The following is a 22,610-nucleotide window of genomic DNA, read 5'->3' as shown; positions in this document are numbered from 1 at the left end:
TGGGTAAATACCAAATACTGGAATTACTGGATCATATGGCAATTATATTTTCTTTTTTTATTTTTGGCAATTATATTTTCAATGTTTTGAGAAACCTCCATACCATCTTCCACAGGGGCTATAGCAATTTGCATTCCCACCAATGGTGCATGAGGTTTCCTTTTTCACCACAATCTTGCTAACATTTGTTGTGTTTTATGTTTTTGACTTTAGCCATTCTGACAGGTGTGAAATGATATCTCAATGCAGTTTTGATTGTATTTCTCTGTGGAGTAACCATGTTGGGCATATTTTGGCGTTTCTGTTGGTCACGTGTATGTCTTCTTTGGAGAAATGTCTTTTCATGTGTCCTGCCCATTTCTGAATGGGATCCTGTGCTTTTTTGGTGCTAAATTGTACAAGTTCTTTATATATTTTGGATATTCACTATTAGATATATCATTTGTAAGCATCTCTTCCCATTCAGTAGGTTTTCTTTTAGTTTTGTGGATTGTTTCCTTCACTGTGCAGAGGTTTTTCTTTTGATAAAGTCCTAATAGTCTATTTTTGCTTTCATTTCCCTTGACTGAAAACTCGTATCTAGAAAAATGTTTCTTTGACCAATGTCAGAGAAATTACTGCCTGTGCTCTCTTCTAGGACTTTCATGGCTTCATATCTCACATTTAGGTCTTTAATGCATTTTGAGTTTATTTTTGTGTATGTTCTAAAAAAATTGGTCCAGTTTCACTCTTTTGCATACAGCTGTCCAGCTTCCCCAACACCACTTGTTGGAGATTGTCCTTTTGTCATTACATATTTGTGCCTCCTTTTGTTGTAGACAAAAATCAACCATAAAAACATGGGTTTCTTTCTGGGTTCTCTACTCTGTTCCATTGATCTATGTGTAGAGTGATTGACCTTTAAAGTAAAGCTTGAAACTGCTGGGAGCCACCCTAGCACCCTCAGGTGCTAGCACCTGATTCCTCTCACACAGCAGCAGCCTGTGTTTTGTAGCCACCAAAGAACTCAGAGTAAGGAATGAATGTAGGCTTTGCAGGCTTAAGGCAACATGGCAACCAGGGGACAAATGCTGAGCCAGCAAAGTGAGGTGGTTACGAAACTGGCTACTAGAGTAGGTCATTTCTCAGCCATTCTGTAGTCACCACTGTACTGATGAATGGTATGGTTGGTTCTCTCATCAGAAAAATGCAGTCCAAGGACACGTATAAATGATTCTATTTATAAATGATTCGAGGTTCTTTTGTTAGAAACCTCGAGTCATGGGGGCAATCACATTTCTGTCAAAGTCCGTGGTCCCTTAGAGCAGAGCAGTCACCTACAACAGCCTCAAGTGGCAGAGTCCAACCTCCTGCCACACAGTCTCTATGATGCTGCCCTCACCATTTTGGCTCTGCACCTCCAGGTGAAAAGCCTGTGGCCAAAACTCAGGGCCTACACCACTGAGCCCCAAAGTTCCCAACTGGGTCTCAGCAGGGGCTATCTGTATGTAGCCTCTAGAAGGCACTGAGCCTGGGATCTACCATCCGGAGCCCTGTCCCTTGCTCAGCTCTGCTTTCTTCACTCTGTGCCTAAGTGCATTTTCATCCCATCAACCAGGTTTCCCATTCCTGGTTCCCCCACAGCCTTGCCAATATATCCTGCCAGGAGTTCTCCAGCCCGGAGCTTTCATTCCCTCACGGCAGTGCTGTACCAAGAGTTAAAAAGGAGGAACGCTGAATAAGGACATCTCAGAGGCAGGGTGTCCCCAAGCAGAGGCCACCGACCTGGAAGGGGAAGAGATGTGGCACAAGGCAGGTGTGTCCTAAAGTGCTGAAGCTTTTGGGGACCGCTGCTCTTGTCACTCAGAGCGCAATCGGGGCTAGTTTCTGGCTGGCTGGGGTCTCTGCCTGCCACCTACAGCCCCGTGATGCAGCCCAACCAACCGGGTTCTCAGCCCGCCCTGTGGGCGGGGGGATTTGCAGCCGGGGGCTCTCAATGCACGAGCAATGGCCATGCTTGCAGAGGCGCTGGGATACTGTGTATAGGCTGAGGGTTGTGCACTGCGTGCTCAGACTCCGAGATCCTGGCAACAGGGAGAAGCTTCTTTCTAGGTACTCTACACGTTGAGGGCAGCAAGTCAGGACTGCAGACCCTCTAGGTGTGACATCGGGAGTGAAAGGATCGGGAGTCGGGTCCTAAATCCCTCCTTTGCGTTGCTGTATAACTCTGTTTTAGGGCACATACTTCAAATTGAGAGTTAGTGTAAATATGATGAGAGCAGATCATCCCATCATGCTGTTTGTGGATGCAACCCCATGAAAAGCTCAGATAATGTTCAAAGTTTGCCTGTCTCAGGGCGAGCTGCACACACAAAGATCTAAACTTGTTCCTTCATTGCACTTGATAATCAGGTAGGAGCTCAGGGGAAAATGGTTTGGATTCTTTTTTCTCTTTAAATTATTTTATTCAAGAAGGTTGAGAGGAGGGGCACCTGGGTGGCTCAGTTGGGTAAGTGTCTGCTGTCCTGGGATCAAACTGCACTTGGGGCTCCCTGCCTAGCGGGAAGCTTGCTTCTCCCTCTTTCTGCCTGCCGCTCCCCCTGCTTGTGCTCTCTCTCTCTCTGTCAAATAAATAAATAAATCTTTTTTTAAAAAAGGCTCTATTTGAAAAAAAAGAAGAAAGGAAGAAGAAAGAAGAAGAAGAAAGAAAGAAGAAGAAGAAAGAAAGAAGAAGTAGAAGAAGAAGAAGAAGAAGAAGAAGAAAGAAGAAAGAAGAAGAAAGAAGAAAAAAGAAGAAAGAAGAAAGAAAGAAGAAAGAGGAAAGAAGAAAGAAGAAGAAGAAGAAGAAAGTTGAGAGGATAGTCAGGGGGATCACACTGATCTCTGACCCAAAACTCTCAGTTCTCCTCCCGCAGTAGGACAGGAAAAACGTGGGGACTCTAGTCCCACCGGACAAAGCTGAAAACAGACAGGACCCACGAATGCAGATGGCCATCCTTCAGTTTGTCCCCCACAGGCAATGAATGGCATGCAGCCTCAGACTACCTCAAAGGGAGCTGGTAGGGAGTGCCACAGTTCTGGGAGTGCTGAGGGTCCTACTTTGCCAGAGGCACCCCTATGCTGAAGGCATCCACCACACTTATGGACACGGTCTTGTCTGGGATCTGGGTGAAGCACATATTGTGCCTGTCATCCCTGCGATACCTTCCACTGTGGAAGTCATGACGGTAGGGGTCCCCCCGACAGCAGGTGGGAGCTGGAACTACTCAGAGGCAATCAGGAAGTTGTGGCCATCGATCTCCTAAACTTCTTTGAGAAAGTACTTCTGTGGTTTGTCCGCTTCTCCCACCAGGCAGCAGTGTCACAGGGCTTTGTGGAAGATGAATCTTGTGGGACCTGGTGCCGAGCTCCACGTCCAGCCACGCACCTGTGTACTCAGGCGCTGATGGCAGGGAGGACACACTGCTGCCAGTCCCCCAGTTGCGGTGGTCCGTGGTCACAGCTACGAGCTACGGGGCAGACTTGCCTTGCCTACCGGGGGACCTGACTCCGGAGGGGGATGGAGCTCAAAATGTGAGCCTCCTCACACCAAGTTATTCAATACGGTTACAAAACCAAGAGCAAAATAGGCAAGTGGCTATCTTAAAATCAGTATTTACCTTGGCGACTTATATACTAGGTCGTGTTCTATGTAGCCCTAAGTTTGCAGAGGTTTCAGGATAGCTGAACATAATCTAAGCAACCCGCATGCATGAAGGTCTACACTTCCTTGAATTTACTCGGTAAGTCAGGGATGGACTCAGTGGAGAATGGTTTTGTAGTTCACACTAGAGGAAGAACCCGCCGTCCGGCCAGTCCACCGTGAGGAGAGCGAGTTTTATTTATTTATTCATTTTTAAAGATTTTATTTCTTTATTCGTGAGAGACACACACAGAGAGGCAGAGACATACGCAGAGAAAGAAGCAGGGTCCATGCAGGGAGCCCGATGTGGGACTCGATCCCAGGACTCCGGGATCACACCTTGAGCCAAAAGCAGACACTCCACCGTGGAGCCACCCAGGTGTCCGGAGAGCGAGGTTTAGAGACTCCATTCACCAGTCCCGAACTCACTCCCTCAGGGTCAGGTGGTACCAGGGGTTTAGATGGAAGACAGCGCTATACGGGCATCTTGGAAACTAGGTGTCCCCGACACAGAGGCCACCAAACAGGAAGGAAAACCGGGGCACAAGGCACAGGTGTCCTATGAAATGCAAAGTCTCCTGTGAACCGAGGAGAGGGGTGCACTGCTGCCCGGATTGCGTACGATGTACCCGGGCGGTATTTCTGCTCCGCCTGGGAGAACCACCTAACTGGGTCCCTGCCTGCACGGCACAGCCCGGGTACAGAGTCCTCCCCGACTGGGCTGGCACACCTTGCGTGCCACCACAATTCTGGCGCCTTGCTTGCGCAGTTCTGGTGCGTCCCTGGCGCAAATCCAGCAGGTACCCTGTGCCAAATGCTGTGCCACAACCTGCCTAGCCCTGCAGGTACCTGTGTAGAGAATGAGGACTGTGCGCTGCCCTCTGGCCAGGAGATCCTGGGAACCTTGAGAAGCTTCTTTCTTAGGGCTCTATGTTTAAGAGCAGCAAGTCGGGTCTCAGGACCTCAGAGGAGCTGGCAGTGGAAAGAACAGGTGGAGGGGTCCTAAAACCCTCCAGTTGGTGGGTCCTGGAGAGAGTGGAGGTGCAACACCGAGAGCATGCTTAAAATTGAGAGTGAGTGCGGGTGTGGTTTGAGCAGCTCACCACCTGCTTCGGCGTGTCAGAGGGTCGGAGGCAGCTTGGGCTTGATTCAGGGGGATCCCTCGTGGATGCCCGGGTGTCAGACCCACTGTGCCCGCCTGTGCTCTGGGGAGCACGCGCACGTTTAGAGGTAGAAACGAGTTTGGGGGAAAGCTTTGGGTGTGAGCGTCCGTATCCACAGCAACTCTTCACTATCTTCACGCCAGCTCTGCTCTCTAGTGGAGGACTGAAGGGCGGTGGATGCAGGCACGGGGCTGGAATTTCACGCTCCTGGGATAACTTGGCAAACAGCCGCCGGAAGCCAGGGGCAGCTGAGCAAATGGCTCCAGCAGGCTGAGGAGCGGGAAGTGATGGATGGCGAGCTAGGAAGAGGAAGGGTGGATGTCCATCTGCAGCCCTGGGAAGCATCGGTGCTTTACACCCTCAGGCTCAGCCCCCACGGGGCTACCAGCATCTCTTCACCCACTTGACAGACCGCCAGGGGCCAATTGCAGACGCCACACATGGTGGGAATCTGGAAAATTGAGACCGCGATTTCACTGAATCCTCCATGTGGACCTGAGGGCTCTTCTAAATCCCTCCTTAGCTAGAGAACAGACACATTGCTACTAATGAGAACATTTGTCAAGATGGCTATATGGTCCCATTTCAAAGATGAGTATAGTGAGGTGCTGGGAAGTTAATTGCCCTTGATCTTTTGCCTGAAATTAGCACAGCTACATTCAGTTCTGACAACGTTCTTTCGGTCACTTGCATCTCTTGCTTTCCATTAACCCTGCCCCTCTGTGAGTGATTCCAGCTGCCGGAATCGGACACTCTGCTTTTGCCCAGAATCATTGCTGCTGCTGCTGCTGCTGCTACAGGTTGTTAACCCCCCAAGCTTCACTGAGGGGGGATCAGGTTCAGGCTTGGGGAGCCAGGATTCCCTGCCTCCGGAATCTTGCCCTAGAAGACTGCACTGCTGGGGATGGAGGGGGCGCACGTTCAAAACCCAGCAGAAATGAACCGGTGAAATTTACCATGACATCAAACTGCCCTCAACTTCCTGTTCATATTAAGGCTATTTTTCCTTGGTTCCCCCAAACTCCCATCCCTCTCCCTCCCTCCACTCCTATCAATGACCTCAATGCAAATACAAGTGGGATGGTCCTGCTGAGTGTTCTAGGTTATAGACGCAAATGGGTGACACAAACCATCAGGTACTGCGATCTGTCTCCTCATTGGTTGCTCAGAGCTCCTGGACCCCCCGCCCAGACCCAGATCGGCGGGAATAAGAGCAGCTGCTGGTGCTGGGAGGCAGCAGAGCCACTGCTCAGCTCAAGGGTCCCTGCCACATCCACGGTGCCATCGCCTGACATCGGACGCCAACACTGCCACAGCTGCCGCCGCCTGTGCTCCGAGCCACCGGCTGCCTGCAGACAGGTAATCCCGAGATTCCCGCTTAGTTGTGTGATTCTCTCTCCTTCTTCTCTCCCTCTTCTGCATTCATCTTTCTTGTAGCTGCTCTCCCTGCGTGTCTTGGAGTTTCTCTGCACTTCTGTCTGGGTCTCCTCACGAAATCTGTTACTCTGCGATTCATCGCAGGCTCCTGCCCCAGGTAACACTGGACAGTCTCAGTTTCAGGACTCCCTACTGCACTCTTTCCGTGCTGAGACAGGCTTCATCCTTGCTGTCTCTTGCTGCACTTGCGCTCAGGACACTGTAGTTCCGTGGATTCTGCGCACACAGTGGGATGCAAGGGTGCTCACGGATCCTGTCTTGTGCCTATCGTCCCTGGAAAATCAGTTTGGAACTTGGGCCAGCATCTGTGGGTGGCAAATAGGCTCAAAGAGATCAGTGTAGGAAGCCTGGAACAGTAAGCCCCCTTAGTAAGTTCGCAAAAGTCCTCCATAGGTTGGACAGTTCTGGGTTGTGATATGAGAGCAACTTTGGTGACAGGATGCCAGAGACTGTCTTCGTTGGAGACATGGCAAGGAGGTGAATCTGAGAGTGTTCAGGGTGGTGGGGAGGTGGCTGTGGACTGAGTCTTCTTCACCCACTTGTACTTCACCCACTTGTACTGCTAGGATAGCTTTGTTGTTACTCCTTTGTCTTTGCTAAACAGGTTCACTGGATCTTTCAGGAGGAAACAATTGTGAGGGGAATGACATGACCAGCCTGAAGTCACCACTCTAGGGACTTATAGGCAGAAGTAGGATTAGAGTCCAGGTCCCTGGGCTTCAAATTGGTGCAAAAGGTGACATCATTATTTCTTTACAGAGAAGCGTCATGGGCTTCTGGAAGTTCTCCCCTTTCCTGGTTCTCGGCATCCTGGCGCTGTACCAGGTGGGCTTCCTCCAGGCAGCACCATTCAGGTAAGACAGCTCGGCCAGGAGTGGACTCACCTCCCACTGCTCCTGGGATCAGACAATTCCTTTCTCAGAATTGTGGTGTGCTGAATGTTTACCAACTAGCGAGGGGCAAAGGGGGAGTGTATATTTTTCTGATATAAAGATGTGTAGCACTTAACTGAAAAATAGAAATTATATACAATATTCTTTATTATAAATTTCATACAACTCATTGAGTCTCAATGCTTCCTGTTATTTTACCAGGAAGCCTGGTTTATTATTCTGGGGAGAGACAGAGAGAGACTCAGTTTGTATTGGGTTTTCTTTCCCTCCCCAGGTCTGCTTTGGAAAATCCTCCAGACTCTGGTGTGCGCAATGAGGAGGAATTGCGCCTCCTCCTGGCTGCAGTGATGAAGGACTATATGCAGATGAAGACTCATGAGCTGGAGCAGGAGCAGGAGACTGAGGGCTCCAGGTGAGGCTCACCACCCTGTTCAGCTCAGGGCATCCCCTCCCTCCTGTCATGCCCAGGAAGGCATATCCCAAGAGAAAGGAGAGAACACAGCAGGACCTGGGGCCAGCACGCTGCCCCTGTTCACCTCAGCCTGGGGTCCAGCTTAGTCTCCACTGAAACTACAGGTCACACAGAGAGACTATGGTTAGAGCACATGTAAAAAGATCCCTTTCTGTAAGCAGTTGGGGAAGGTATGAAGTCCCCCACTCTGAAATTGGACTGGCAGCGCTGAGGGTGCTTCCAGCATTGGAGGAGTTAGGACTGGTAAGTGTGAACCCCTCCCTGACAGGTCGTCTCTTCTTTCTCCATCTTACTAATAATTAGGGTTGCTGTCCAGAAGAGATCCTGCAACTCTGCCACCTGTGTGGCCCATTGGCTGGGAGGCTTGCTGAGCAGAGCCGGAAGTGTGGCAAACACCAACTTGCTGCCCACCAGCATGGGCTTCAAGGTCTACAATCGACGCCGCAGGGAACTTAAGGCTTAAGCAGTGACATGACCCCAGGAAGAAGGTGATTGCCCTTGTACTGTGGGAGGATGGAAAGCCAAAAATTGCAGGGGTGCAGCCCACACTTTAACCCTCTGTGAACCCAAATAGTAGAAAAAATCCACAGGGGAATGTGCCCACTCCAGTGTCTGGAGACCCTACTTCTCTGCCATCTTGCCCCTGCCCCTTTACTCAAGTGTCTGGAGAGAGAACAGGCAGTCCCAGGAGCTGAAACTCCTAGAATCTGGGTTCTTTCCCTCCAAGTTACCAGTATTTCCCTGTGACAGTGAGATCATCTGCCAGAAAAGACAGATCTGTAGATTTCAATGACTGTCCCCTGCAGTTACAAGTGATCATTCTATCCTTTGAAAGGTAATGACATCCTCTGGGTGTAAACACTATACTGTCGGGTACCCCTGATTCAGAGCATACTCTTGGGATCAAGAACTGAGTTTGTCTTCTATTAGTTGTATGCCCCCTGCCCAGATGCTGTATTCGAGTGAGTTCCCCTATCTGTGAATCAGGGGTAACAATAGTACCAATTGCTGGTATTGTTATGAACAGTCAACGAGATAATAGATGTCCATATTTTCACAATTAATAAGTTACTAAATTCTGGCTGTGATTTTTTTTTTTTGCAGGTCACCATGAAGCGAACTCTACTTCTCTTAACTTATAATGAAAACAACTTATAGAATGCAGAGCATGGAAGACACATACATATGCATGCTTACTATTAAAACATTGTGTCTTGTTTGAAATAAAGTAAAACTAAATAAAGAGAATAAAATCATTGCAATTGCCTGGTGTGAAATCTTTTTGTACTCGATTGTTTGATAAATACAACAGCCTGTCTCATTGGCTTATCTGGTAGCAAAGATGGGCCCTGTCAGCCAACCTACAGATGTTGGCAATTCTGGTAAATCTTGGGGGCGGGGGGAGATGTGGAAAGCTGCCTGGAGGGTGTCTGGGGGGCCCATGATCCATGCCGTGCCTGCACGAAACTGTTTGAAGAAATGTTGTCACTGGTGAACTTCATCAAGATAAGAAAGGGTTTTCGATCCACTTAAAAGGCGTCTCTCCTGCTATTTGTGGTGTTTTTCCCAGGAAAGCCTAAAGACCTGTGAAGGCTTTGTTGACCAGGGTGATCCACGAAGCAAATGAAACATGCTTGGGGTGGGATGGGTCCTCAGTGTCCTGTCCTTTTGGCTTTTAGGAAAACACCCTTAATGGAATTAGAACTCTATACACCTGAAAGGCAATTCCCCTTTACCTTCAGAGTTCCCTGGTCCCCAGCACCAGAGGTTATCTGTGTAATTCCCCTTGACTCAGGTTTGCCCTTATCCATCTCTCCCTTTCCTGCCCATAAGCACCCCTCCTCCACCCCATAGCCCACAAAGCCCTTTACAAACAATGGCTCAGAGTCTGAGATGCAGTCTCAGACCAGCAGGCCTGGAAAGGTCATCAGGTGTCACCCAGTCCAACTTTTCTTATTCTCTGGGGTGCTGAGAAGAAAAGCATGGTGCTCAAAACGCTGCGATATGTGTAACAGAGACATTCCCACACCCAACGAGTACTCATCGAGTGGCTGCTATTTGGTGGACACTATTCTAGGCACCAGGACTACAGCAATGACAGAAGGGACCAAACCTCCTGCATTCTAACTGGGGGAGATTAGGGGGACATGTGCTGTGACATCGGAGATGTACTGGATGTACTGGAAGGAGTCTGGGATGTCCGAGTTTAATGCCTGATCTGATGTAGGAATTTCCCAGACTCAGCATCCCTGGCATCTGCTGGGACTGTCAGTAACATGCTGCTGACTGCCTCCCAGGGTGACTGTGTGGCCAGGTTCACTGGTGGATGGTCAGTTAGGTAAGGTAGTTTACTTGGAAAAGTCACCCCCTTCTACCCATCGATTCTAGTTATTTCCTCAGGAGCCCATAGGATTATGACCCTCGTCCCCATTCAGTCTATACTCCACACTATCACCCACTGTTGCTATAAATCACCCAATTGTCTCCTTTATGCAGAAAGTACTCCATTGACTGCCCATTCCATGGAGTAGACACCTAGGGCACTGCAGTGACTTCTAAGGTCCACACCGGTCTTCCCTCCCCTCCTCTCACCACCAGTGCCATGACCTGCCTGACCTCATCCTCTACTTCCCTCTCACATACTGGCCTTCTTACTATTCTTCATCCTCCACCTTTTGGCATCAACCCTCTCAAGTGTTTGCACCTGCCCACCACAAGTGTTGCAAAATGCTCCCCTCCTATTTAGGCCCTAAAATATTTTGTGAATCCACAATTGAGTAGAGATGGCAGTAATAAATATTCATAGTGCTTTTAGAATAGTGGTATATTAAATTCACCAATTAAGAGCCAAGATTATCAGGTTGCATTTTTTTTTAAAAGAATCTGACAATGTTCATTCCACAAGAGAAACATTTAGAACTAAAGGACTCAGAATAGATTAAAATATATGGGTAGTAAAAGATACGTGACAAATATAAACAAAAATAAGTAGAATAAATTCGTAACATATGATCAAAATAGAATTCAAGGCAAGAAACCTTATTAGAAATGGAAATGTGTCATTTGATGGGAAAAGGTACTAAATGGCAAGATGATACGTTGGTAACAGACATACATGTACCAACCGCATGGCCTCAAATTATGTGAAGCAAAAAAGGATAGAACTGCTGGTGAAATATATGTATCAAGAATTTTTGTTATGAAACGAATGTACCCCACTTAGTAAGCCATTAGCTTTCGGAATTACCTCTAAATGCATGGTTCAATGTTGGCTCTGTAAATACTCCATGACAATACGATAGGTTTGAGAAAAATAGTTTTTATAACCACAAAGATGTGATAGAGTGTATCAATAATAAGATTATATCTACTTTTTAAAAACCATTTATTAAATAAACCAACATGTCTCACATTGATTTTTAACACTATCCTTATATGCTAATGTCTTTCTGGCCTGTCTTTTCTCCTCCATTGAGAATTGTCTAAGAACTTGTAATACGGTTTCCTTCATAGTAGGGCAAAGGAGTCTGGTGTCTTAAATGACTACACTGCTTCTTGATAGACACTATTTGGTCAGAAAATATATAGTAAGGTGTATTTCCAAATTTAGTGTGCTCTGAGTTATTAAGGATTGTGTACTACCATTGTTAAGTTTAATATTAGGGCTATGCTAATGTCATGTAATGAGTTAGCAAACTTGAATTTTTAATATGTTTCACGTCAATGTAGAAAGCATGGAAACTGTCTGAGGTTAAAGCTTTACATAATTCAAATGTTGACTTTAATACACAGTTCCTTTAGGTTTTGGTTTTCTCACAGAGTACTTAAGGTTTTTAAATTTCTGCTATGCTTATTCTACTCTATATTTATATTATTTATTTTATTCTATCTATTCTTGATTAATGTATATTTCCATGAAATCTGTTATTTTGAATATTTTGCATGGTTAGCAAATTCTATTTTTATTACAATTTAAAATCTTCATATTTGACATTTTATCTTTCTTTTCATTCTGGATGTGGTATATCTGTATTTTCCCTTTCCCTTTCCCTCATTGACTTTACCAGAAATTTCTCAGTGAAGGTTCTGAATACTTCTTTAAAAAGTAGTTTTCATCAGGTGGTTTTTATATTTTATTTATTTATTTTTGTTTATAAGCTCTTATTTATTTCTTCATGGGAGACAGAGAGAGAGGAAGAGACACAGGCAGAGGGAAAAGTAGGCTCCTTGTGGGGACTCGAAAGGAACTCGATCCCAGGACCCTGTGATCACAACCTGAGCCAAATGTTTATGCTCAACCACTGAGCCACCCAGGCGCCTCTCTTCAGGTGGTTTTTAATCCAGGGTTTGTTTAACAGCCTTGCTATTTGGTTATTGTTAAAGAAGTCTAGCAGAGGCATGGGGCTCAAAGTCCATGTCCCAACTTTAGGGTTGATTTAATAGCATCCTAAGTCCCTAGCAAGGCCTAGAGTAGTATAATGGCAAAGCTCTCCATTTCTCACCTCTACTGGAGTTGCACCCAATCGGCACCAATTTGCTCCATACCTCCCCATTTTCTGTAGCACATGTGAACAGGATTATTGCAGGACACCTAATACACTGGAAGTTGCTGAGGGATGAAGATCTTTTACTTGAGATCTCATGATTTCTAGACAACCCTATGCAGGGAGTGAATGTGGACAGCCATACAGGTCATGTTCAGGAGGGCTCCCTTTCCAACAGAAGGAGCACGGAGAACAGCACCTGATATAAAGAGGAGTTGTCTTGTCTCCCCACTCCCTGCCCCACATCCTTATCAGGGACTCTGTAACTTGTCCTCTATTCAGCCACTTTCTGGCTCTAGCCCACAGCAGCTTCTTTCTCCAAGCATCTAAGACTTACAGGCCTTGCCAGTCAGACTAGTCTTCTAGTATTGTGGAAGCCAGAAAAATGTTCCACCCATCCTTCATACATTGTGATTTATTCTAATCCCTGGATACTGAGGATATCTTACTATACATAGCAGAAGGGACTCTGAAGATGTGATTAAATTGAGAACTTGAGAAGGATATCCTGGATTATCCCAATAAACCCAGTAAAATCACAAGAGTCCTTCCAAGTGGAAGAGGGAAGGAGAAAAGGGGGTAAGAATGATGCAGTGCGAGAAGTACACAACTAGCCATTGCTGGTTTGGAAACACAGGAGAATGGAGTTACGAACCAACAGTACCTGACAAGGCAAATGGAGGAGGCCAAGGAGTGAGTACCTTGTCACAGATAATTACTTTAAAGACAGCATAAAGTTGGCAGCACATTTGTAGGCTGTTAGAATTAGAAGGGAACTTCAAAATCTCTCAATCCAATAGATAAGTATGACCAATGTGGAAATCAGATGCCGTATGATTTTCTCAAATTCACACCATTTGAGCTGGGGGTAGGAATCAGAATCCCGGCTCCTGATACCCAGCATTCTTTCTACAACCTGACTCTCACCGCAACCACCAATGAACCCACTGTTCAAACAAAACACTCTCTGGAATCAACCATAATTCCGGACAAGGTTAACCAACAAATAATGAGAACTATAGGAAGTTAGTGGATTTTTCTTTGAACTTTGAAGAATTTACAATTTTTATTTTATGAATGTTACTATGGATCTGATTTTGGTTTTATTTTCCACCAATTTACTTACCTTAAGTGGCAGCACTAACATTTATTTTCCTTCAGCAAACTTGCCCAAATCCCAAATGTTGGGTCAAGAATTATAAAGGATTCCCATCTGATCATTGAGCCTCTCACTACAAGTCACAGTAGCCCTGAAGCAGGCAGACACGTCGATGTCCTGCTCTGATCCAATAGCTGTGTCCAGAGGACCAGAGCTCTTACCTGATATTGCAAGAGATAAGCCTTGTCCTGGCATCTCAGAGCTTCAATGGCATCTGGAAAATAGAATTATCAAGCTCAATTCTCTTACTACTTCCTCTCCTATAAAACAAAGCTAATAACACCCACCTTATTAAACTGTGAGAATAAGCGAGAGAACACATACAGAGTGCCTGACACTATGGAACTCAAGTTTCTTGCTTTGGTTTATTTCAGTATAATTTTGTTATAAGTTTTCATCCATGCAACATCGTTAAGATAATTTTATATCTAGGTTATTAATTAAACATTGACATCTCCCTTTTCTACTGTTTACAGCGTCCACCTGCTTAATGGGCTCAGCAACCCCTACACCCCCAAGGTACACTTCCTGCCTCTCTTTGGCAGTTACTTCTGCTCTCCCTTCCACAGTAGGGACTCTGCTGCCCTCTGAAAATGTTTTAGGGAAGTGATTCAGAGACAAAGGATTCTCTGCCCCTGTTCTTCAGTAATCTTACTGATGGAAAGCTTTGGTTTTGCCTCTTCTTTACACAGTCCAAACAACTTTTTGAAAGCATTTTATGTTTTCAGAGTAGTTTCAGATTCACAGTAAAACTGAGAGAAAGATCCACAGATTTTCCACATACCCCTGCCCCCTCATATGCATAGCTTCCCCATTATCCACACCCCTCACCAGAGTGGTACATTGTTGATATAATTCATGAACCTACACTGCACATCATAATGCCCTAAGTCCACAGCTTGCTTTAGCGTTGTGAAAATTAATAAGGGGAAACCTCAGTAGAGTTGGGAGGCCAGAGTCCATTGTCAAATTGTCAAATTGTCAATTGACTCAAAGTCAATTATAGGAAGGACTGTCAATCACACACTCCAACAAAGAATCTTCAATAGGAAAGAATCATAAATTACAGATCACAACAGAAAAAAGATGTACATTTCATCTCCTACAAGAGATCAGCTACCACTACCACTCAGCCAATCAGAAACCATCATTACCATGAACGCTTGCTTTTCTCCAATGGACTTTCCTACAAAACAAGCCCTCTAAATGTCCTCTTTCTTCTCCATAAAATAATTTTCCTCTCCTTTTTTCATTGGATTTGCCTATGATTTTGCCATAGTTTGCATGTCCTGAGTTGCAATCCTCTGCTATTCTCAAAGAAACTCATTTTTTTCTGAGAAAATAACTGAGAGTTTTAAGATTAATGGGGTTCACTCTTAGTTTTGTATCCTCTGTGGCCTTGGACAAAGGTATCATAACATATATCCAACATTACAGTATCATACAGGGTCCTTTCACTGCTCGAAAAATCCTCGGATGTTTTCACTATCTCCATGGCCTGTTTCCAGAATGTCATATAGAACCATAGAGTATGTAGCCTTTTCAGATTGGCCACTTGCACTTAGTAATATGCATTTAAGTTCCCCCCATCTCTCTCTCTCTTTTTAAAAGATTTTATTTATTTTTTATTTGAGAGAGGGAGAGAGCATGAGCAGGGAGGAGGGGCATAGGGAGAGGGAGAAGCAGACTCCCTGCTGCATCGGTAGCCCAATGTAGGGCTCCATCCCAGGACCCTGAGGCCATGACCTGAGCAGAAGGCAGACACTTAACCGAGTGAGCTACCCAGGCACCTCCCCCCACCCCCATCTCTTTTCATGGCTTCACAGCTCATTTCTTTTTACCACTGAATAATATTCTATCATCTGGATGTACCACCATTTATTTATCCATTCACCTTCTGAAGGACATCTTGATTGCTTCCAAATGTTGGCAATTAGGAATAGAGAGGGAGAGGAAGCATCTCCAGACCTACCCTAAGGGCTCAGATTATGTGAGCCTATGCTTCTGCACTGTAAACTTCACATGTTTTCAGTTTTTTGGTTTTGGTTCTTAGATCCAGCTAAAGTTGGATATTTCCCTTCCACCATGTAGAAGGCTTGAGCTGACTGGAGTTGGGTGTTTCTCTTCCTCTGGTCATTTAGGCTCTGATAATACCCAAGCACTTTCAGCTCTAGTTAATTAGTTTCTGCTGAGGACAGATGTGATTAAGAAAAACAGTGCTCTGCTGTATTTAAAATGGTTCCTTGCTCCTCCCCTACAGAAGTATAAGGGGATCGATCTTCTTTGATACTTCTGTGAGAACCTGGTGGAGTCTTAGATGTAAATCTCGCAAAACTGTGGAACACACTTCCACCCAACCAGGGCCAGGTCCTCCTGGAATTTTTAGCTCTTACAATTGTCCAGCCACTTGTCACAATTCTGGTTATCCTAGTCCATCTCTACTTCCAGGCACTGGTTCTTGCTGAGTTTCCCTCTGTGATTCTCCTCTGGTAAGCCATTACACCTCGTATTTGCCCCTGTGTCTCTCCAATCTTGGGGAGCAGGATTTTGACCTTTTTTCCTCTCCTACTCTCCCTCCTTCCTCTTCTAGAATAACTGATAAATTTTCAGTCCGTTCACTTTTCAGCTTGTTACGCCTTCCAAAACCCTACCTGTGGAAACCGGTACAGCCAATTTTCAAATACAAAAATCCAGCTACTTTTACAGCTTTGAATCTCCCGCAGGCTGACTAGAATGGATTTATTGTGATGGTGATGTTGGTGCCTCTACAGTTGTCATGGTTGTGGGTGTGGTTCTCATTGAGTCTATACTGTACACGAATTCTATAGTAGCAATAAAGTTAACCACTTTTTAAATTTTTAAGATCTACATTGTTAGCAACATTCAAATATACAGAATTGTTTTACTATAGTCACCACGATATATACTACACTCCATGACTTATTTATTTTATAACTGTTAGTTTGTACTTTACCCCCTTTTATGAACCCTCTTTACCCATTTTGCCCACCCCTCTCCCCAGCCCGCATCCCATACTTAGCAATCACCAATCTTTCCTTGTATCTATGAGTTTAAGATATTTTTAAAATAATTTTTTCCCTTATTCCACATAGAAATATCATATAGTATATATCTTTCCATGTTTGACTATCTCAGCTAGTATAATGTCCTCCGAGTCCACCCATGTTCTCACAATGGCAAGTTTTCCTTCTTTTTCTTATGACTCAATAATATTCTAGTGTATGTATATCACATTTTATTTATCCATTTATCTGAACACAAAGTGTTTCCGTACTGTGGCTATAGTAAATAATGGTGTAATGAACATTTAGGGGCACATGTTTTAAGTTGCGTTTTTCTTTTCTTTAGATAAATACCCAGAAGTGGAATTGCAGATGATATGGTAGTTCCATTCATAATTTTTAGAGGAACATCCATACTGTTTTCCATCATGGTTGCCCTAACATACATTCCTATAGTAATGCATAAAGTTTCTATTTTCTCCACAGTATCATCAACAATTGTTATTTCTTGATTTTTCATTTTTTCCCCCTTGGTTTTGGTAATAGCCATTCTAGCAGGAGTGACAGCTCTGCCCGTTCTTTAATCAGAATGGTGTTTTGACTTGTTTCTTTAGGGTTGCTGTGGAGTTGTGTGAGTTCTTTATAATAAAGAGTTATAAAGTATAAAGAACTTATACAACTAATTACTAAAAAAGTCCAATTCCTCTGCATGTGGCTGTCCAATTTTCCCAACACCATTTGTTGAAGAGATTGTCTTTTTTTCCATTGGACATTCTTTCCTGTTTTGTAGATTAGTTGACCACAGAGTTGAGGGTCCATTTCTGGGTTCTTTATTCTGTTCCACTGATCCATGTGACTCTTTTTGTGCCACTACCATACTGTGTTGATGATTACAGTTTTGTAATATAGCTTGAAATCAGGCATTGTGATGTCCCCAGCACTGGTTTTCTTTTTCAACATTCCTTTGGCTACTCAGGGTCTTTTCTGGTTCCATACAAATTTTAGGATTATTTGTTCCAACTCTGTGAAGTGAGTTGAGGGTATTTTGATCGGGATTGCATTGGATGTATAGATTGCTCTAGGTAGCATAGACATTTTAGCAATGTTTGTTCTTCTAATCCATGAGCATGGAACATTGTTATTTTACTTTGTGTCTTCCTTGATTTCTTTCATGAATGTTATAGTTTTCAGAGTACAGATCCTTTACCTCTTTGGTCTATTCTTAGGTATCTTATGGTTTTGGGTGCAATTGTAGATGGGATCAACTCCTTCATTTCTCTTTCTTCTTTTTCATTGTTAATGTATGTAATTGCAACTGATTTCTGTGCATTGATTTTATATCCTGCCACCCTGCTAAATTCCTATATGACTTCTTGGAATTCCTATATGACTTCTAGGAATTTGGGAATGGAGTCTTTTTGGTTCTTCCACACAGAGTGTCATGTCATTTGGGAAGAGTGAAAATTTGACTTCTTCTTTGCTAATACAATTGGCCTTTTATTTCTTTTTGTTGGCAGGTTGCTTGGGCTAGGACTTCTACTACTGCATTGAACAACACTGGTGAGTGGACATCCCTGTCGTGTTCCTGACCTTAAGGGAAAGCTCTCAATTTTTCCCTGTTGAGGATGATATTCATTATGGTCTTGCCATAAATGGCTTTTTTTTGATATTGTGGTATGTTACTTCTATCCCCACACTGTGAAGAGTTTTAATCAAAAAGGATGCTATGCTTTGTCAAATGCTTTTTCTGAATCTATTGAGAGGATAATATGGTTCTTGTCTTTATTGTATTATTTTTAAAGGTTTTATTTATTTATTTTCATGTGAGACACACACACAGAGAGACAGAGGCAGAGATAAGCAGAGGGAGCAGCAGGTTCCCTGTGGGGAGCCTGACGCGGGACTCCCTCTCAGGATCCCGGAGTCAGGACCTGAGCCAAAGGCAGACACTCAGCCACTGAGTCACCTAGGTGCCCCTTGTCTTTCTTTTATTAATGGTTATGGGTGTGGTTCTTGTTGAGTATTTTATTAATTGGTGTCTTGCTTTTATTAATTGGTGTATCACATTGATTGTTATGTAGATGTGAACCTTCCATGCATCCCAGGAATAAATCCCACTTGTTCTCGGTGAATATACCTTTTAATGTACTGTTGGATCCCACTGGCTTGTATATGGGTGAGAATTTTGACATCCGTGTTCATCAGGGATATTGGTTTGTACTTCTCCTTTTTGATGGGGTCTTTGGCTTTGGGATTAAGGTAATGCTGTCCTCATAGAGAGAGTTTGGAAGTTTTCCATGTATTTCATTTTTTTGAAACAGCTTCTGTAGGACAGGTATTATTTCTTCTTTAAATGTTGTTAGAATTCCCCTCAGAATCCACCCAGCCCTGGACTCTTGTTTCTTGGGAAGTTTTTGATGACTGCCTCAATGTCTTTGCTGGTTATGGGTCTGTTCAGCTTATCTCTTTCTCCTGTTTCTGTTTTGGTAATTGATACATATCTTGATTGCATTCATTTCTTCCAGATTTCCTAATTTGTTGGCATTTCATTGCTCATAATATGTTCTTATAATTGTTTCCCGGTTGTGAGCTTCTTGTGGGATAGACCCTTTAATTATGATATAGTATCTTTTCTCAGTGCTTATAGCAGTCTCTGGTTTAAAAATCTAATTTGTTGAATATGAGGATTGCTACCCGAGCTTTCTTTTTTTTTTTTTTTTTTTTTCCGAGCTTTCTTTTGATGTCCACGGCATGCTCTATGGTTTCCCACCTCCTCACCTTCAATGTGGAGGTGGTTTTGTGTCTAAAACAAGTCTCCTGCAGACAGTCTCTCAATGAGTCTTTCTTTTTTGTCCAAACTGATACCCTCTTCTTTTGATTGGGGCAGGTAGCCCATTTACCTTCAGAGTAACTATAGAGAGATATGAATTTAGTGCCATTGTATTACCTATAAAGTCTTGGTTTCAAAAGAGGAACCATGTCTGTTCCTTTCTGGTCTATGTTACTTTGGGGCTGTCTCTTCACTTAAAGGATCCCCTTCAATATTTCTTGCAGGGCTGTTTTAGAGGTCACAAATTCTTTGAGTTCCTGTCTGTCCTGGAAGCTTTTTATCTCTCCTTCTATCATGAATGACATCCTAGCTGGATAAAATATTCTTGGCTGCATGTTTTCTCATTTAGCATCCTGAATATATAATGCCAGTCCTTTCTGGCCTGTAGTCATCAGGACAGTATGGTACTGGCACAGAAACAGTCACATAAATCAATGGAACGGAATAGTGAACGCAGAAATGGACTCTCAACGCTATGGTCAACTGATCTTCAACAAAGCAGGAAGATATATCCAATGGAAAAAGGACAACCTCTTCAACAAATGGTTTTGGGAAAATTGGACAGCCACATGAAGAAGAATGATACTGGACCATATCCTCACACCATACTTACAAATAGACTCAAAATGGATGAAGGACCAAATGTGAGGTGGGAATCCATCAAAATCCTAGAGGAGAACACAGGCAGCAACCTCTGTGACCTCAGCCACTTCAACTTCTTACTAGACATGTCTCTAAAGGCAAGGGAAACAGGCAAAAATGAACTATTGGGAGTTCATGAGTTCATCAAGACAAAAGGCTTTTGCACAGCAAAGGAAACAGCCGACAGAAGCAAAAGACAACTGACAGAATGGGAGAAGATATTTGCAAATGTCTTATCAGACAAAAGGCTAGTATCCAAAATCTTTAAAGAACTCATCAAACTCAACAGCCAAAGAGCAAATAATCCAATCAAGAAATGGACAGAAGATATGAGCAGACGTTTCTCCAAAGAAGATATACAAGTGATCAACCAGACACATGGAAACAATATCCACATCACTTAGCATGAGGGAAATACGAATCAAATCCACAATGAGTTACCATGTCACACCATTCAGAGAGGCTAAAACTAACAAGCCAGGAAACGACAAATGTTGGTGAGGATATGGAGAGATGGGGGCCCTTTTGCACTGTTTTTTGGGAATAAAGCTGGTGCAGCCACTCTGGAAAACAGTGTGGACATTCCTTGAAAAGTTAACAATAGAGCTCCTCTACGACCTAGAATTGCACTACTGGGTATTTACCCCAAAGATACAGATACAGTGAAATGATGAGACACCTGCACCCCAATGTTCATAGCAGCAATGTCCACAATAGCCAAACTATGGAAAGAGCCTAAATATCCTTGGACGGATGAATGGATAAAGAAGATGTAGGGTCTGTATATAATGGAAAACTATTCAGACATCAAAAAGGAAATCTTTCCATTTGCAGTGATGTGGAGGGAATTATGTAGAGGACATTATGCTAAGCGAAGTAACTCAATCGGAGAAAGACAATTATCATATGGACTCTACTCCTATGTGGAATTTAAGCAACAAAACAGAGGATCATAGGGGAAGAGAGGAAAAAATAAAACAGTACAAAACCAGAGACGGAGATGAAACCTGAGACTCTTAACCACAGGAACCTGAGGGTTGCTGGAGGGTGGGGTTTGGTTAAAGGAGTAACTGGGTGATGGACTTTATGGAGGGCAATGATGTAATGAGCAGTGAGTATTATATGAGAGTGATGAATCACTGACAATAATTCTGAATCTAATATACATTATATGTTAATTCTGAATTTAAATAAAAATTAATTTAAAAAATAGAATAAATATTCTCCAACTATTTAAAAGAAAAACTGAGGGGATGTAATGTAAAAGAATGGAAATACATGTTACGAGGGAGAGTTTACCAGCTTGCCATAAAATTGTGTTTCCAAACAAGATTGTTTTCAACTTACCCTGATTTCCTGGTATAATATCATGAATAAGGTCATAAAATTAAGGGCCAAATAGACAAATTACTATTTATTTATCTTTAGAGAGAGAAAGAGAGCGGGGGTGGGGAGGAGCAAAGGGAGGAGAGAATCTTAAGCAGGCTCCATGCTTGGCGCAGAGTGCAATGGGGATTGGTCTCAGGACCCTAACATCTTGACCTGAGGCAATGTCAAGAGTCCCATGATTAAGCAACAGAGCCACCCAGGCACCCCCATTTTATTTTATTTTAAACATTTTACTACTTTTAAAATTCTAGTATAATAACATACAGTTTACATATCATGTATTAGTTTAAGGGTACATGTGGTGAATCGATAATTCATTACTCATCATGATAAGAACCTATTTACCATCCCCCTACCCACCTCCCCTCTGGCAACCACCACTTTGTCCTCTATGTTTTAGAGTACATTTTTACTTTGTGCATTTTTTCTTCGTTTTCTTTGATTAGTAAATTACAAAATCCGTGAAATTGTATAGTATTTATCCTTCTCTGACTTCTTTCATTTAGCATTATGCCCACTATATCCATCCACGTTGTTGTAAATGGCAAGATTTCATTCTTTTTTATGGCTGACTCTAGTCCACTGTATATATACTGCATCTTCTATCTCCATTAATCTTCCTGTGGACACTTGGGTTGCCTCCATATTTGGCTATTGTAATTAATGCTGCAATAAATATAGGGGTGCATTTATCTTTTTAATGAATATCTCATATCCCTTTAGTAAATACCGAGTAGTAGAATTACTGGGTCACGTGGCAGTTATATTTCCAATATTTTAAGGAACCTCTATACTGTCTTCCACAGGGGCTGTAGCAATTTGCATTCCTACCAACAGTACATGAGTTATCCTTTTTCACCACAATCTGATTAACATTTGCTGTGTTTTGTGTTTTTGACTTTAGCCATTGCAACATGTGTGAAATGATATCTCAATGTGGTTTTGACTGTATTTCTTTGGGGAGTAACTATGTTGGGCATATTTTGGCGTTTCTGTGGCCACGTGTATGTCTTCTTTGGAGAAATGTCTTTTCATATCTCCTGCCCATTTTTGAATGGGATTCTGTACTTTTTGGTGTTGAATCGTACAATTTCTTTATATATTTTGGATACAAACCCTCTACTGGATATATCATTTGCAAATATTTCCTCCATTCAGTAGGTTATCTTTTAGTTTTGCAGATTGTTTCCCTTACTGTGCATAAGATTTTTCTTTTGATAAAGGTCTAATAGTCAATTTTGCCTTTGTTTCCCATACCTCCTGCCCAGAGTTCTCCAGACCCAGAGTTTTTATTCCCTCCCAAGAGTTAAAAAGGAAGAATGCAGAATAAAGACATCTGAGAGGCAGCGTGTTCCTAAGCAGAGTCCACATGCCTAGAAGCGATGTGGCACAGGGTA

The 22,610-nt window shown here is 43.4% G+C and overlaps 1 protein-coding gene and 1 pseudogene across 1 annotated transcript; one reads left to right on the top strand and one right to left on the bottom strand.

Moving 5' to 3' along the window:
• LOC140614745 (nucleolar and spindle-associated protein 1-like) overlaps positions 1 to 22,610 on the bottom strand; it is a 147,975-nt pseudogene that overhangs the window by 47,417 nt on the left and 77,948 nt on the right.
• On the top strand, positions 6,023 to 8,888 carry LOC140614744 (calcitonin receptor-stimulating peptide 1). The gene is made up of 5 exons (XM_072793970.1): positions 6,023 to 6,183; positions 7,021 to 7,115; positions 7,429 to 7,566; positions 7,930 to 8,114; positions 8,731 to 8,888. Exons 2-4 carry the CDS (start codon positions 7,030 to 7,032, stop codon positions 8,087 to 8,089), a joined length of 384 nt encoding a protein of 127 aa, XP_072650071.1. The 5' UTR covers positions 6,023 to 6,183; positions 7,021 to 7,029; the 3' UTR covers positions 8,090 to 8,114; positions 8,731 to 8,888.

This window comes from Canis lupus, chromosome 23 (assembly GCF_048164855.1).
Source record: "Canis lupus baileyi chromosome 23, mCanLup2.hap1, whole genome shotgun sequence".
Taxonomy (NCBI): domain Eukaryota; kingdom Metazoa; phylum Chordata; class Mammalia; order Carnivora; family Canidae; genus Canis; species Canis lupus.
The sequence above is the reverse complement of the archived record's forward strand: the minus strand, read 5'-3'. Positions and strand labels throughout refer to the sequence as shown.

Bases quoted from the DNA above. Each gene is read 5' to 3' on its own strand.
- LOC140614744 (XM_072793970.1), top strand. From the start codon at position 7,030: ATGGGCTTCTGGAAGTTCTCCCCTTTCCTGGTTCTCGGCATCCTGGCG. The intron at 7,116-7,428 runs GTAAGACAGCTC...TTCCCTCCCCAG, and splicing joins CTCCAGGCAGCACCATTCAG to GTCTGCTTTGGAAAATCCTC. The intron at 7,567-7,929 runs GTGAGGCTCACC...ACTAATAATTAG, and splicing joins CAGGAGACTGAGGGCTCCAG to GGTTGCTGTCCAGAAGAGAT.